Source organism: Populus trichocarpa, chromosome 7 (assembly GCF_000002775.5).
Source record: "Populus trichocarpa isolate Nisqually-1 chromosome 7, P.trichocarpa_v4.1, whole genome shotgun sequence".
Classification (NCBI taxonomy): domain Eukaryota; kingdom Viridiplantae; phylum Streptophyta; class Magnoliopsida; order Malpighiales; family Salicaceae; genus Populus; species Populus trichocarpa.
The window spans coordinates 8256092-8274412 of record NC_037291.2 but is presented as its reverse complement, the minus strand read 5'-3'; the positions used below and the strand labels follow the sequence as shown (position 1 = coordinate 8274412).

General features: G+C 33.0%; 1 protein-coding gene across 1 annotated transcript; it reads right to left on the bottom strand.

Moving 5' to 3' along the window:
• Positions 1-9667: 9667 nt before the first annotated feature.
• Positions 9668-13810, bottom strand: LOC7483077 (elongation factor 2). Its single transcript, XM_002310651.4, has 4 exons — positions 13637-13810; positions 13111-13167; positions 12911-12998; positions 9668-12438 (listed from the first exon to the last, which is right to left on the bottom strand). The coding sequence occupies exons 2-4, from the start codon at positions 13111-13113 to the stop codon at positions 9998-10000; spliced, it is 2532 nt and encodes an 843-aa protein (XP_002310687.1). The 5' UTR covers positions 13114-13167; positions 13637-13810; the 3' UTR covers positions 9668-9997.
• Positions 13811-18321: the final 4511 nt, after the last annotated feature.

The following is an 18321-nucleotide window of genomic DNA, read 5'->3' as shown; positions in this document are numbered from 1 at the left end:
CTTAGGTGTGTGTTTTTACTATTGTCTTCCTCTACTTTTTCCTCCTCCCTTCTTCTTGTACTAAGGTGTAACCGGGTACTATGGTTTTTTGGCGATGAATTAAAGTCATTGTTTATGAGGTTTAATTAGCTTAGAAAAAGAATATAAATTGAAAAGAGAAAAATTTAATTAACCTCAACCATTAGCTACTAGATGAATTCAATAATTTCTTAGAAACACAGAAACCCTAAGAAGAGAAAAAGTTTTCATTTGGAAAACAAAAATCACAAATGCACTTCCATACGTTCCAAAATTATGCAGATTCCTCACCACATCGACGTTTAACCCTAAAAACAGGGGGAAATAACAGAGATAAAAAGAGAGCATACGAGCAAAATATGAGTAGTTAAAGCTCGAACCTAAGAGAGATTGTTAGAGGAAGAAGCGAACATGAGATGGTGAAGAATGAACAAGCATTACAATAGCCGTTTTTTAGAGAAAATGAAGAAAAGAGAAAACAAAACAAAATTATTGATTTGTTGATGCAAGAATTTGAGGCAGATGAGGTTATTTTTGTCAAATAAAGTGGGATATTAACGGTAATAAACGAGCAGTAGGTTCTCATGAATGAGAAGAGCTACAATTTTTAGCTTTTTTAAACCCAATGTTCAAAACTTAATTTTTGGTAGGTCTAATGCAAAACAACACAACAATTAAATAACCAAACAGAAGTGAAAATATGATTGGGGCAAAACACAACCCCAATCAAAAGATCAAATAAGTTTGTCCGTATGTGGTTGCGGTTGCTTTTCAAAGTGTTTTTTACATGAAAATATATCAAAATAATATTTGTTTTTATTTTTTAAAAATTATTTTTGACATCAGCGCATCAAAAAAATCTAAAAACACCAAAAAAAAATTAATTTGAAGCAAATAAAAAAATAAAAAATAATTTTTTTTTCAAAAACACTTTTAAAACGCAAAAACAAACAAAATAAACTAAACTTATGAAATAAAAAAGAGAAATAATAATTAATTAGGCTTGTTAAGGGTAGAGGCGAGTATGATTAAATCATCATTTGTGTATATTATCATAATCATAAAAAAATGATATAAATTATATAAACTATATGGCAATACATTTATTGATAAAAAAAGTTCTTAGGATATTGTACTAGTTTGGGTCAAAAGAAAAAATGAGTTTTTTCAAAAAATAAAACACTAAAGAAAGTCGTTACTCAGTCTTTCCAAGCATAAGCCCATAATAATGAAGGGACCCAAGAAGAATGTATATCTAACTAGCCTAAGAATAGCGACAGAGGTAAGGTTTCCTTGCCTCTGTCATCTGGGTTCGAGTCTCAGCGTGTATATTTGTTATCCCCGCGATGTTTTACCTGTCTATTGGGCTTGCAGGGTGTTCAGTGGGTCCAGGGATTAGTTGTGGTGCGCGTAAGCTGGCCCGGACACTTCGAGTTACCAAAAAAAAAAAAGCCTACGAATAACAAAATACAAACTTAAATATTCTGCACTTCATAACCGTGGAACTTTTATTGGGCACCATCTTAAAGCACTATTCAATAGTGATTTATTTATATATTTTTTTTAAAATTCAATTTTAATTTCATCTTTTTTTCTTTGCTTTTTTTTTTCTAATTTATGTTTTTTTTTATCAATTTCAATTTCATCCTTTAATATTTGGTTTATTGGGGGATTGAACTTCATGATTTGTTTCAATTTGTTTTTTATGAGGTTATCACAATCTCATAATTTAGGTCACTGGTTTGACAAGTTAAACTGGTTGACTCATTTTTTTTATTGATTTTTTTTAATTTCATTATTCAATATTTTATTGATTTGAAATTAGGCTTTATGATTTGTTTTGATTTGCTTTCTATAAGATTATCTCGGACTCATAACTTGAGTCATGGGTTTAGTAGGTTGACCATGATGGACTTGAGTCATTTTTTTAGTCCTTTTACATTGATTTTCTTAAAAATTTCATCATTCAATATTAGACTAATTAAGAATTGTGCTTCATATTTTTTTACTTGCTTTCTATAGAGTTATTTCAGCTTCATGACTAAAATCATAGGTTTGGGCAGGTTAACACAGGTTAAGTTATGTTGGAGGTGGAAAGTTCCCAAAAGTTCTACCCTAGTAACTCTATATACCGATTCGATCCGAGATCTCTTATTGAAGATCCCTTCCCCCCGCTTTAAAAAATGTTGAATATGAAGTCATATTTTTTTACTTGCTTTCTATAGAGTTATTTCAGCTTCATGACTAAAATCATAGGTTTGGGCAGGTTAACACAGGTTAAGTTATGTTGTTTCTTGGTTTGGTTTTTATGAGGTCATCTCGGTTTCATGACCCAAGTCACAGGTTTGACATGTTAACCCGAGTTAACATGGGTTATTTTTTTTTTGTCTTTTTTAATTGAATTTTTTTTTTGAAATTTCAGCATACAATATTGGGTTAATTGAGAATTGGTTTTCATAATTTATTTATTTTTATTTCTATAAGGTTATCTTGTTCTCATTACCTGAATTGCAATTTTAATAGGTTAACTCATGTTTTTTTTTTTGTTCTTTTTTTATTTGATTTTTTTTAAAATTTCATCATTTCAAATTGGTTAATTGAGAATTAGCCTTCATAATTTATATTGATTTTATTTTTATAGGGTTATCATGGTCTTATTGATATGATCTAAAGTACATCAAAAAGATCCATTAAAAGTTTCAGTTGAGCCAGTTATAAGATTAAGAGAAAAGAAACTCAAAGATGCATTCAATGGATTTATTTATAGTATTTAGGTCAAAGTGAATTTCAAGAAGGCTACATCTTTAACAAGTTATGATTAGACTTTGGTCAATTTAATCTATGTACAAGAAAGGCCTCATCTATCTACTTCACGTGCTAATTAATTTTGGTAGTTAGAGGTTTATTTGTTTCCATGTGTTTTATGGATCCCAAGCTATGTGAGGATTCCTTAATATAGGTGGAAACATAGGAGGCTAAGGAAGAATTAGTTCCTTGTTTGTTTTGGGTCTTAAGAGGCGATACCATGGGTTATATAGCCAATGATCTTTTTTTAAGCAAGGATTTCATTCAATAATTGTATTTTTATCATGTGTGACAACTTAGTAATGATTTTTAGAATTATTATTTTTCATGTTTTAGGTCTTAATTGAGATACTTTGAGTTTTATTTTAGTTTGGATTGATATTAGTCTATCAGGTCAACTAGGATTTATTTATTTTTCCAAGTATAAATATTATTTTGTAAGACAATAATTTTTTTTAAGAGGTTGAATAATACATCATTGTAGCATCTATTGTGGGTGTGAGAGAGGATTATCTTAATTTGATTCTTTGTTGAACTACTTTGACTTATCGAAGAACTAACCAAGCTTCATGGTGTCTTCCATACTAATCGTTTGTCTCTTCATAGGTGTTGGGTGGAGATTTAGTTTCTATAGTCTTGATACCTCAGTACAGGTTATCATTGTGTCAACCTCAATCACAAGTCTAAATTTAGCTTTTTTGGGAATGATCGATTTAACTGCGAGTTTATGGATCTCTTTATCTACGGGGTTTGCATTACTTATGACCATGGTTGCAGATTTGACTGATTAACCTAAGTTGACCTAGGTTGATTCAATATGTTGTCATCTCAATATTTTTTTAAGAAAAAAGATGTCTTAAACTTTTTTTAGTCAAACTATGTTTTTATCGATCGTTTGAGTTGTTTTTATATTCATCAAGTATATTAGGTCACATCAGGTCAACCCCCACATAATTTTTTTTTTACCAAAAAAAAACATTAACAATGCCTGATATTTTTTTTACATTAAAAAACAATTAATTCAACCCACAACATAGTGTGATTCAATAATCTAGTGCCATTATTCTAAAACTTCTAGCATTTTCACTGTAGCAATTATTATTTTATTCTCTAACTTTTTTTCTCAATGATAGCCTTTTATGACTAAATTGATGTTCAATTTGTTTAAGTTTGTGAGAAAAAGGCAAAACTAAACATAAAATGATCAAAGTGTAAAACAATGAGAAACTGCATGGTCAATCTCAAATTTACATGAAAAAATTTTCTTTAGCCCACCTATTTTCCTTTTTCTTCCTCTACAGTCCCTTTAGTTTGGTAATTTTAATTTTGATCCAAAAGTCATTTTCTTAACATTTCAATTCCTGAGTTTGAGAGAGAAGAAAGAAAGTCACCTGAAAATTATGAAAGTGAGAGAAAGTTATCGGTTTAACTTTTTTTTCAATGACAATCTTTTATGATCAAATTGATAATCAATTTTTTAGAATTTATGATGAAAGGATAAAAATCGAGTGAAGAGGACCAAGGTGTAAAATAAGGAGAAACCGCATGGTCAATCTCAAATTTGCGAGAGAAAGTTATGTTTTGTCCTCCCACTTTCTTTTTTCTTTCTTTATAGTCCCTTATAGTTTTTGTAATTTTAATTTTGATCCAAAAGTCATTTTCTTAACATTTTAGTTCCTAAGTTTTAGATGGGAGATAGAAAGTCACTCGAAAACGGTAAAAAAAAAAAGGAAAGTTAGTTGTTGGTCACATTCTAACAACAAAACAAATATTGATTTTGATGTCAACGAGTTATATTTGACGAGAAAGGATCCTAATGACATGTTTTTAAACCTTAATCTTGCTAGGGAATATAGATCGGGGTTGAGAAATAATTTTTTTCATGGTTTGATCTTGTGTTTTTGAATTGTTTTTAGGTTAACAAATTGATTTTTTTTTATATTCTAATAGTGATTATTTGATGTTTTTAGATGAAAACGGGTAGAAAAATAGATTTTGAAATCTACACCTCCTTGATTTCCAAACCACCTCTGCGGTGAATAGATTCTTGGTAAACAAATGATGTGTCGTCTGCTTATTTTTTAATAATAATAAAAAAAAGAGCCCACATGCCTGACTTTTTTTAAAGGCTCGTGCACACTTGGCCTTCTAAGTTCACTCACCTAACTTTTTTTGTTTTTTCCTAGCAATCTAGATGTAAATTATTAAAAATTATTTGATTATAAATATACTACATATATTATTTTATTAAATTCATAAACTAATTAAAAATATGTTAAGATATTATTTTATTCAATATCATTTATTTTTTACTATGTTTTTTTTTATTATTAGCAAGCATCATATCGAGTCAGTCCATAATTCAGATTACAAATTTAATAGATTAACTCAAATTCATCCTCATCTTTTTTATATTAAAAAAGAAATAATGGGGCATTGATAATTTCGATTATAAATTTAATAGATTAACCTGAATTCATCCTTATTTTTTTTATATTAAAAGAGACAATTAATAAAACTCTAAAACATATGGGATTTGTATTATACATGCATTGTGGACCAAGAGACAATTAACTATGGACTTGTACAGTTGCTTGCATTGTGGACGACACTGTAGCGCTTGAGAGGAGGCGTTCCTATGCTGTGTTTTTGGTCAAGAATTGTGATTAGGGGAGTTGCCTTCTCTGCCAAAAGCTGTTGGGTCTAGCTGCCAAGCTAGGCCCAAAACACTTCTAAAACATGTCAATAGTGTTGAGTCCTGCTGTAGGCATAAACACGTTGCATTGTGGGTCCTGTTGGCTCTTTCAAAACGTGTGGGAGTTGACACAGACAAATTGCATTGTGGACGACACTGTAGGCATAGACTGCTTTCATTGTGAACAACACTGTAGCGCCTTGGGGGCGTTCCTTAGCTGTGTTTTTTTTTTTATCAAAAATTACAGTTGGGGGGCTTGCCTTCTCTGTCAAAAGCTGTTGGGTCTGACTTGACAACATGACCCAACATTGTTGGGCAGCCAGGCCCAAAACACTTCCAAAAGGTGCCAAAAAAAGGGTTGGGTCTGGCTTGGTCTGGCTGAGCAACTCGATCCAATATCCTTTTTTATATATTTTACAAAAATTGGGTGATGATAAGTTTTTTTTTTCTTTACTTCAAATTAATATTTTTTCCTTTATTCATATTAAGATGTTTTTGTATTATTTTGATGTGATTATATAAAAAATAGATTTTAAAAAATAAAATATATTATCTTAATATATTTTAAAAAATATTTTAAGATATTTCCAATTTTATTTTTTTTCCTTTTGAATTTTTTTTTTCTTTTCTCTTATTGATTTTTTTTTTCATATTGTAAAGAGGATATAAATTAATGTGACTTTTTTATATATTATACAATAGTTGGGTGATGATAATTTTTTTTCATTTCAGTTTGGGTTGAATTTTCTTATTAAAGCATGTTTGTTTTTGCGTTTCAAAAATGCTTTGAAAAAAAATTGAATTTTTTTATTGTTTTCTTTACTTCAAATTAATATTTTTGATGTTTTTTAATTTTTTTTAAATATATTGAGATTGGGTCTAGTTGCGCAGCCAGACCCAAAGAGAATATATTAAGTTGAGTCCTGCCCTAAAAGGACCCAAAACCCATCAACCTTGGGTCCTGTTGCGAGCAGGACCCATCAGCGTGGATCTTGTCCCTAGCATGACCTAATGCTTTCAATTTTTTTTCTTTTCTCTCAAGTAATTTATTTCCCTACAATAAAGAGGAAATAAATTTATGGGAGTTTTTTTATATTGTTTAAAAGTTGGGTGATCATAATTTTTTTTTTCATTTGAGGTTATGTTGACTTTCCTTATTAAAGCATGTTTGTTTTTTAGTTTCAAAGATTCTTTGAAAAAAATTTGAAAATTTTTAATTTTTTCTCTCTAATATTATCATATTAAAGTGATAGAGATCTCAATAATTTTTTTACTCATATCATATACTTTATATATTTGTATTATATAAGAGAATGTTTTAACAATAAAATCCATTAAAAAATAATTGATAAATATTATAATATAATATTATTTTGGGTAATATAAGATATTTTAATTTTATAACATTGGTGTATGAGATTCAATGTTTTATTGTCTTTAGATTTTTTATTAAGTAGTTTTGAATTATATGTATTATTAAATACATAAATAAATTATGTGTTGGGTCCTGCCCCCAGCAGGACCCACTAGAGTTGGGTCCTGTTAGAGCAGGACTCAAAATAGCTTGGGGTCCAGTTGCACAACAAGACCCAATAATTTTGGGTACTCAAAAGCACTAGATCCGGATCCAAGGCTAATAGGTCCTGCGTTAGGACCCAGCTCACTTGGGTTAGGCGTCAGTATCCAATTCTCTTAGCTCCTGAGTCCGGACCAAATTTTGGTCCTGCGTCAAGACCCAAAGGTAATGGGTCATGCCTCAAGACCCAAGGTTAATGGGTCATGCGTCAGAACCCATTTCGCTTGGGTACTACCTCCGAACCCAATTCTCTTGGGTACTGTGTCAAGACCCAATTCTCTTGGGTCGAGCGTGAGAACCCAAGGGTGATGGGTCATGCATCAGGACCTAAGAGAATTGAGTTCGGAGGCAAGACCCAATTCTCTTAGGTCGAGCGTGAGGACCCAAGGGTGATGGGTCATGCATCAGGACCCAAGGTTCATGGGTCCTGCGTCAAGACTCATTTCGCTTGGGTCCTGCCTCCGGACCCAATTTTCTTGAGTCCTGCGTTAGGACCTAATTCTCTTGGGTCTGGCGTCAGGATCCAATGGTGATGGGTCACACATCAGGACCCAAGGTTAATGGGTCCTGTATTAGGACCCATTTCACTTGGGTCTTGCCTTCGGACCCAATTTTGTTAGGTCCTTCGTCAGAACCCAATTCGCTTGGGTCCAGCGTCAGAACCAAGGTTCTTTGGTCTTAGGTTTCTAAATATTATTATTTGTGCTATAAAAGTATTGCTATTTTTAATATTGTTATTTTTATTATAATTAAAAGTATTAAAATAAAAAATATTATTATTTTTGTTATAATTAATAGTATTAATATTAAAAATTATTATTGTTGTTGTTGTTATCATTAATAAATTTCAAAAAATACTATTATTACTATTGAAGAAAAACCAAATTTTCTTTTAAAATATTAAAAAATATAAGAATTTGGACAAACAAGTTAAATATTATTATTTATATTATAAATATTATTGTTGGGTCTGGTATTGCAGCCAGGCTCGAAGCTCTTGGGTCTGGACCCAGCAGGACCCAATACTTTAAATTTTTTTTCTTTTTTTTATTTAATTTTTTTTCATACGGTAAAGAGGAAATAAATTGATACGAGTTTAGATTGGGTTAAATTTCATTATTAAAGCATGTTTGTTTTTGCGTTTCAAAAATACTTTTTAAAAAATTTGAAATTTTTTAATTTTTTTCTTTACTTCAAATTAATTTTTTTTCCCTCTTGAATTGTTTTCCTTTTCTCTTATGTAATGTTTGTTTCATACGGTAAAGAGAATAAATTGATGGAATTTTTTTATATTGTATAAAAGTTGAGTGATGATAAATGTTTTTTAATTTAAGGTTACGTTGAATTTTTTTATTAAAATATGTTTGTTTTTGCGTTTTAAAAAATGCTAGCACGTTAACAATGATGGCGAATGTAGTATATGCATAATCTATTTCAATAATAATAATAAAAAAAGAGTTGTCCCACCTATTCAAGGATTATGTTATCTTTAATAAACATAAAAGAAGAATTCATTTAGTGATATTTTTTTGTTAAAAAACAAATCTTGGTAATTGTAGTGTGTTATTTTATGTTGATTTAGATTAGACTAAATGATTATATATATTTTAACAAACTTTATTAATATTTAAAAAACTGTTCAATAGTGGCATAAAATTTTTATATGTGCATATTCTTGATGCATGTCTCACATATAATCGCAATGAACTCTTTAAAATAAAAATATTTAGAAATAATATAATTCTAATATTATTATATTAAAGTTGATGGAGCTCTACATAAATATTTTATTCACATCATATATTTTATATATTTGTATTATATAAGAGAATTTTTAAACAATCAATCCATTATAAAATAATTCATAAATATTATAATATAATATTATTTTGGATAATATTATAAGGATATTGGGTCCGGATAATATTATAAAGTTTTATCAATGTTTGATTTTTTTAGATCTTTTTATTCAACAATTTTGAATTATATATATTATTGAATACATGAATAAATTGTGTTTGGTCCTGCCCAGCAGGACCAATAATCTTGGGTTCGATTTTCCAGCAGGACTCAATAGTTTTGGGTTCAGCCTCAACAGAACCCAATAAAAATAGGTTCTACTGCACCTGGACCTATCAGCATTGGATTATGCCTCTAGTAGCACCTATCAACGTGGCCTTGCACCTACTAGAAACTAAAAGCTTTGAGTTCGGCCCAACAGGACCCACTCTAGTAGCACCTATCAACGTGGCCTTGCACCTACTAGGAACTAAAAGCTTTGAGTCCGGCCCAACAGGACCCAACATCTTTGAATTCAGGTGCTTGAATCTAGTTAGACCAACATGCTCAAAACACTTAAAAAAGATTCCATATACTCTTTATTTTTATTTTTATTTTTATTTTTATTTTTACCTTTAAAAAAGTAATTATTAATCCAGGCCAATCTGCTTTTCGGCTTGTTGTCCAACCCCGACAAGCTTCTTCCCAAAGAGCTGGGTCGGGGATCCCCAGATTAACCTGCTTCTAGTTCAATTTTTTAATTTATTGCATCTAGAAAGCAGATTAGCAACAACCTACACTTGTTTTGCAACGAAGCACAAAATGGGTCAAGGAAGAGAAACCACTTATGACGCCCTCCGCACACCAAAAAGGGCTTTTTTGCTTTTTTGTAATCTAATTTGAGCTTGCATTCATAAACACGAAAAGAAACAATCACAACATTCATAGAGTTCTTGCAGGAGAAAATAAAAATGAGTTTAAAGAAAATAAATACTAATTGTTCCAAAAGGCCAGGCAACTACGCCACTGCCCCGTAACAAAATTTAAAAACATCACAAAATTAGTACAGCAAAAAAGAACCAAACTGTGCTCGTCAAAGTTTCTTGAGCACGAAACTGAAATGCTCACAGCTTGTCCTCGAAATCAGATAATGGGGTCATCTGCTCCTTCAAACCCTTTCGCTTCCTGATTTCTGTAACAAGCTGTGCTGCTTGTGTACCGGCTTCCATTGGATCAGAAGACATCGTGTCCCAGTGATCAAAAACACATTGTGGGAAAGCCTGTCCTGATGTTGCAGCCCTCAAAGTGCCGGAAAATCCAAAAGACTCGACAACAGGGAGGTACGCCTTGATATTGTACAGGGGGGTACCGGGCCTCTGAATTTCTTCAAACACATGACCACGTTTCTGGTTAAGAACACTGTAGATGCCACCAAGAGCCTGCTCGGGGGCTTGGATCTCCACCATGTACACGGGCTCAAGGAGCCTGGGCTTGGCAGTCAGCTGGGAGGCATAGATAACCCTCCTGGCAGTAGGAATGACCTGCCCACCACCTCTGTGAATGGCATCGGAATGAAGAACCACATCACAGACTTCAAAGCAGATACCTCGCATGTTTTCTTCAGCCAAGGCACCTTCCTTTGAAGCCCACTGGAAACCAGCAACAACAGAATCCTTGATTTCATTAAGGTACTGAACTCCCTTACACATATCCACAACCATGTTTGGCCCGGTGGTCTCAGGACCAAAGCACCAGATTTTCTTTGCAAGATCCTTGTCCCAACCAAACTCCTCGGACAAGATCTTGCCACGAATCTTTGGATCATCTCTTGGACCAATACGACCATCATCAATAGCCTCTGCAAGCCCTTCTTCCATGGGTCGTGCCTCCATGTAGAGACGGTTGTGCTTGTTAGGAGATTTGCTCATCACCACACGGCAGGACTTATCTATGACAGTCTCACGGAACGACACAACAGGGTCAGACTTGATGATTTCTGCCCCACCCATAAAATCATCCTGCAAATCCTTCAAACAGATCTCAAGGTGCAGCTCTCCAGCTCCAGCAATGATATGCTCTCCAGATTCCTCAATGCTACAGACAACCATGGGATCAGACTTGGCCAAACGCTTCAGACCTTCCACCAGCTTGGGGAGGTCAGATGCTACCTTGCACTGAACGGCCACACGCACAACAGGCGAGACAGAGAACTTCATAGCACGAATAGGGTGGGCATCAACTTCCTTTTCATTAGTTAAAGTGGCATTCTTAGTGATGAACTGATCCAATCCAACCAAGGCAACAGTGTTACCACAAGGCACATCCTCAACGGTTTCTTGCCTCTTCCCCATCCAAATAACAGTCCTCTGCACACTCTTCACATACAAGTCCTTCTTCTCACCAGGCACATAGTTTGGTCCCATGATCCTAACCTTCAGACCAGTTGTTACCTTTCCAGCGAAAACACGTCCAAAGGCAAAGAACCTACCCTTGTCAGAAGCAGGAATCATCTTAGACACGTAGAGCATGAGGGGGCCATTAGGGTCACAATTCCTGATAGCATTGGCATAAGCATCATCAAGGGGACCCTCATACAAGTTCTCCACACGGTATCTCTGAGCCGTTGCAGGAGAGGGCAGGTGAAAGATCATCATTTCAAGCAGAGCAGTGCTTGCTGGCAGCCAGGTCTGCATCACACGCTTCATCAGAGGCTTTCCCATCAAGTCCTTCTCATCAGACTTCATGACAACACCAAGCTTTTGCAACATGGGCCACAATTTATCCTTCTGATCATTCATGCACGTTTTAATAATCTGTTTGATTGGCTCATAACAAAACTGCACAAAACCACGCTTGCAAGTAGCAGAACCAGTGTTCTTGGTGGTCCACTTCTTGGTAGCAGGATCAAAAAAGTTCTCGCCCCACAGCCTCTCCATCATCTTAGACTCATCCACTCCAAACTTCGAGGCATACATCTGGGCAAAGTTGGTCAAAGTGAAAGCCCAGCCGTGCAAACCAGCAGAGAAAGCAACGGTACCCTTCTCAGGGTAGACTTGACAGTCACCAAGGAGGGGATCTTCATAGGTTGCCATGATGACATTGGCATTCTCAATAACCCTAGAAAATGTCTGAAACGCCTCCTCTCCATCAACCTGGAGCTCCAGGAAACACCTGTCCATCTTGTTAACTGTCAGGACAGGCCTGATCCTCTCACCCAAAGCCTGTCGAAGCACAGTTTCAGTCTGGACACACACACCCTCAATACAGTCCACAACGACCAGAGCGCCATCAGTGATACGAAGAGCAGCTGTGACCTCAGATGAAAAGTCAACGTGTCCTGGAGAGTCTATAAGATTGATAAGATACTCATTTCCATGCCTCTCTCCCTTGTATCTCTTGAGGGATTCATCTGACATCTCATAGTATAGAGAGATGCCAGTAGATTTGATTGTGATACCACGTTCTGCCTCATCTGCCCGGGTATCAGTCATTCGAACATCACCAGCAACCTCTTGGGCAATGATACCAGCAGCAGCAACAAGAGAATCAGTGAGAGTTGATTTTCCTGCAAAGGAACAAAGATCAAATCCAGCCCAACAAAGAATTTCACACATAAAAACACGAACTTTCAAAAACAGAAGTACAATAAGCACATAAATAGCAGCACAGACGTAAAAAAAAAAAGACTGGCTCGAAAAACTACATGAGGTGTTCAATACAGTCCCAACTGCTTACACACGTCAATGGGCGATAAAACTTGAGCAATTTAAATCAAGCAACCACATGTCATACAAAAAATAGAAGTTAGTTTTTAGCCGCCTGGTTTTTAATGCTAGAACAATTAGCAGACATTATGATTGATCTCACACAACCAACCATATGGAGATTATAAAAAGATAGCTACTACCAAGAAAAGAACAACTTATTACTGCACATACAGGGTGAACTTACGGAAGAATCACAACAATGTTTCCAGTGAAAAAAAATAAAAATGCTGAGAGACATTCACTTAGCAGATGAAGGAGACAAAACTTTACCATGGTCAACATGAGCAATAACAGACATATTACGGATGTTATGCTTGAAGTCCATAATACGCCGAAGCTCTTCTGCCGTAAACTTAACCTGCAGATATCAAAATAACATCCCGTCGCGTAGATAATTAAGAAATAAATTACAGCCATATAGGAAACCACCAAAAAAAAAGAGAAATTAGTAAAACAACAGTAAAGCTTACCATTTTGGCTAGTCTTTAAAATTTCACCAAATTATAATCAAAAACAAAAGAAAACACCTGTCACCAAAATATCAACAAGGTCAGCCTAAACAATTCACAGATCCACCAAGAAAATACTCTGATCAAAAAGCAACTACAGATTTTCAAAATTGAAGCATCGATGATAAAAGTACCACAAAAATACCAAAGTTTATCGAAAAAACTGCATTTTATTTAAAAAAGAAAATTAAACAAGTTTTACAGATGTAACTGCAGCAAAATCATTCAGAAAATCAGTCAAAATCACAGGCGATTGCAGAGATATATATATATATATATATATATATATATATATATATATAAGTAAAATTAGGATCTAGAAATCAAAGAAGAATCTAAGCAAATCAAAGGCGATTACAGAGATAAAAAGAAGTTATTAAACATTCAACAAGAAAAAAATAGAGAAAGAGAGTGGAAATAATTACGATCTGTGTAAATCTAAGAAAATACAAACTAACATCGATTAGATATGGAAAAGAAACGGTACCTGAAGATGGAAAATGAGAGAGTGAGCACAAAGCTGCAAGAGAAGTGAGGGAAAGAGAAAGATAGAGAGACTACCAGAGGATCTCTCTTTTTATGAGCGAGCAGTGTTTGAAGCTGAAAGAGAGACGCATCAATATAAGGAGAGAACAGAGGGATAGTTGCGATTGGGGGAATATGCGGTTGTAAATATCTTCACGTTTCACTGTATTCAACGAAGCTAGGGTTTTTTTCGTCTGTTGACTGGGCTTTAGTCGAAAATCTTTGGGCCCAAGTTTCTTCTTTCCTATTTTGTTTTCTTTGAATTGTCGTTGCGTGTTTTCCCTGGGAGTGCTATAGCCGAATTACCATGCTATGTTCCGGGTACAATTCTAAATTAATTTTCAAAGTAAGAGAAGAATGTGAATGTATTTACTGCCATCATAAAACAAGTAATTAGAATTTTGATATTACATAAACCAATAAATCAAAAAAAAATTGTTATTGTCAACTAAATTTTAAAATAGAAAGCTTAAAAATATATGCTCATGAAAATATTTGATTTTATAATATGAAATGTTTTTTTAATTTTTTTATTTAATTATATGACAATAAAAATAAATTTTATCATAAATATAATAGTTTAATTTTTTAAAAAAAATATAACTGTCAGTATAAATTCTCTTGTTTTCATTAATGATGTGAACCCAAAAGACCAACGATTAGAAATCACAATAAAAAATTAGAATACTCATTCAAGAAAACTAAAATCAAATTACAAACTTCTAATCTAATGATTTCTTGAACCAAGAACCAAAGGTATATGGTTAAAACACCACACAAATGATAGATTTGATAAATTCTGAAGGTTCAATAAAGAACCCAAAGAAAAAGAGCACTCATGCTATTTAATTTTTACTGGCAGAAGAAATCATGTTTTTTCAATGTTATTTTATCTACTTATATAATATAAAATAAAAAATAAATCATAATTAGCTAACGGACCTAAATTAAATCCATATAACTAACTAACTTAAATCCAAAACTAAAAAAGAATAAAATAACTCTAATTAGATATTGGACTTAAATTAAACTTACTTAACTAACTAACTTAAATCCAAAACTAATAAGAATATAGTACGAAGTTCATCTTTATATTTAATGACATATGAAAAGGTTTAAATGAACTCCACCTACTTGGCAGGCTTTCTATTCAATATATTTTTTCCTTTCAAGTACTTCAAAGATTTATGATTCGTATGGATAACAAACTCTTTCGGCTACAAGTAATGTTGTTAAGTCTCCAAGTTCTAACCAACACGTAAAGCTCTTTGTCATAGATTGGGTAGTTCAACGCTTCCCCATTTAGCTTTTCATTAAAATAGTATATTAATCACTTCTTCTACATTAAAACAACTTCAATATTTATCCCTAAAGCATCACACTCAATTCCAAATGTTTTAGAAAATTTGGGCAATGATAATAAAGGTACAAAACATAACATTCATTTAATCAAATTGAATGTATACTCTTATTCGGTGCCTCATTTAAAACCAATATATTTCTTAACAATTTCAGTGGGTGGTTGATCTAGTGTACTAAAATCTTTAATAGATTACCTATAAAAACTAGTTAAACCATGAAAACTCCTTACCTCGATAATTGACTTAGGCGTTGATCATTCTTTGATAGCTATCACATTTTCTCCTTAGAGTAATTATAGCAAAAAAAAAAAATCATCTCTACTTTCTTCTCTCACTCTAAGTAGGTTTATGGATCATTTTCTTCCTTAAAACGAGGGGATCCATTTTAATACTCTCAAAGTTCCTATCTACACCATCACAGGCTCTAATATTCCTTATAATCCATCTATCGCGCCTATCATTGTTTTGCCTAAATATACCTATATTAACCATTCATGCTTGATCACCTTCATCCTCATCTTCATTCTTTGCATTGCATGCAACACAAAAGAATGTGTTCTCATTTTCCTTTTTTGATATTGACTCTCATTTGGAAGACATAATCAATAGTTGTAAAAGATGCTTTTAATAAACTCTACACATTCTCTTACGTGTTTGCACTAAAAATTATGTCACTTCATTTGCGTTTCACTCTTGATTTGGCTTTTCTCAATATTAATCTCATACTCTCTTATCTTTTTCCACTCTTAATTTCTCGTTTTTAGTTTATTATTGAACTAAACAAACTCAATCAAAAATAAAATATGTAGTGTTCAAATCACAGAATTCAAAGAAAGACAAAAAAAAACAAGAAACAACAAAGAAATTTAGGAAGAAAGAGCAAAAGAAATGAAATTAGGAAGGAATAAGGTTTGATCTATGTTAAATGGAATGTAAAGATGAAAGTTTAGCACCGAGAACTATTTTAAATAGAAAATTAAAAACCAAAAATCAACAAAAACAAATCTTGAAAAATAAATCAACAAAACAAATTCATGATTGAACTTCATGATTTGCGTTTATGATTTCTTTTTTTTTCACTATAAAATGCAATTAACTGAAAAATACAATTGAAAGAAAGGAAATTAAGAACACAAGCTATAGTAATTTGCACTAACTATTTTGATGAATACATACAAGGGAAATTTTAAACCTATATGGAGTGATTTGAGGCAAAAAATAATTATCTATGTTGTAATCTTGAAATGAAAAGAGAATGAAGTTTGAACAATTACAAAAACAAAAACAAAACAAGAAATTAAAGATAATGAATTTGATTTTAGAGCCAAGCTCGATACCAAATTGATATGAACCCAAAAGTCTAACCCTAATAACCCACAATAAAAAATTATATTACTCACCCAAGAGAGTTAAAATCATATTAGAAAACCTCAACTCAATGATTTATTGAACTAAGAACTGAAGGTGTATAGTTAAAACACCACAAAAATGATATATTTGATAAGTGATGGAAGTTCAATGAAAAACCTGAAGAAGAGCACTTACGATGTAAAATTCTTAATGCTGATAAAAATCATGTCTTATTATTTATGCTATTTGCATAATATGTTCACAAAATAAACTCTAATTAGTTAATGAGCCTAAATTAAACCCACATAAACTTAAGTCCAAAATTGAATACGAATAAAATAACCCCAGTTAACTATTATGCTTAAATTAAACCCATATAACTAACTAACTTAAATCCAAAATTAAATAAGAATAGAGTACAAGGTCTATGCTTGTATTTAATGAGGCCCAATTCGTATATGTGGTACATATTAAATAGCTCCATTTCTTGTTTGATTCACATTGATCAAGGCTTAATCCTTTTTGGAACTCATCTTTATGCTTGACATCACCTTAAAAGTTTTTGAAGCCTGCTCGACCCAAATATCATGAATTAGCCTATTAAATTCCTCTTTGATCCTATTGGCTTTTGCCTTTGTAATAGGTCCAGTCAGTAAATTCAATGGATCTTGTAGTTTTTTTTTATTAGAGTAATTATACAGAAGGGAAAAAATTATATAAAAGTATGAGGGGCATGCCCTAAGAAGTACAAAGGCTTATTACTTAGGTCAAACTGACAAAAGCAACCGGAAAAGGAAGAAAAAGCTAAAAGAATATAAAAAATGAAAATAACAGAATGCCAAGACAAACAGTTATTGACCAGTCGACCGGTTTCTAGGTAACTAGTAGTAATCGACCACTGCAAAATAGTAAAATCGAGAAGCAACATAAGCAATGAAACCTCAAAACATTAGAAGGTGTCAGATGGACCCGAGGGCAGCTAAGATTTGACACCTTGGTTCAAGCTCAATCAAACGGGACCAAATGAGTTAAAAAAATCTCTTTGCATACATCTTGATGGGGGTGATAAATCTGATGGAAAACTCAATTATTTCTCTCATACCAGATGAAGTAAATCATGGTTGAGAGACTAATCAAGCAAGTAGATTCAAAAAATCCTCATTCTTTTTCAAGTACGTGTATGCCCATTGTAGTAGAGGTTTCTTTGTCATAGAAGGTTAGCCCAGAAAGGTCTTGCTCGTGATAACACCCCAAATTATAGTAGAAAATAAGCATTAAAAGAACAAATGGTTATGTGTCTCAACATGCGACTCATAAAGGATACATATCGAAGATGGAATGATCTGAAAAGCATGCAACCTATACATGGTGTAAAGACAACTCATAGAAACAAGCTAGAGGGTAATTGAGTATCTCGGGATGAATCCTATAAACTAGAGAAGATGATGCATAGAATATACGGGCCTGGACTCTAAGAATCTCCCATGTTGAGTCAATAAAGAACCTCCATGAAGAATAACCTTTCCAAACATAATGATATGGAAAGACATTCTTGGGGTAAAAATGAAATGAGTCCCAAATAAGCTGAAGCTCTAAACTACCCGATAGGAAATCTGATGCAAACCCTACCAGAATTGAATGAAATTCGCAAACCCAAGATCTCTCTAATCCAAGTTTGCTAAAAATAGGATAAGTTTATCACAATGGAAGACCTGCTCCAAGGCAATAATACTATAAACCAACCTAATCACAACGCCTACACCTGGAGACGAGCAAAAAGAGTATAAATTCACAACAAAGATTAGTCACTTCTTTGAAGAGTTAAAAGTTCAATCAAGAACTAAGATTGACAACCAAAGGTCGGCAAAATTCAGAATATTATTAGCAAAAAAAATTGTGCTGAAAATTATTCTCAAGAGTATTTATACCCCAAGCC

Coding starts and splice junctions, on each gene's coding strand:
- LOC7483077 (XM_002310651.4), bottom strand. Junction 12,439..12,910: donor TATTGCTCATGTTGACCATG/GTAAAGTTTTGT, acceptor GTTCCTTTGCAG/GAAAATCAACTCTCACTGAT.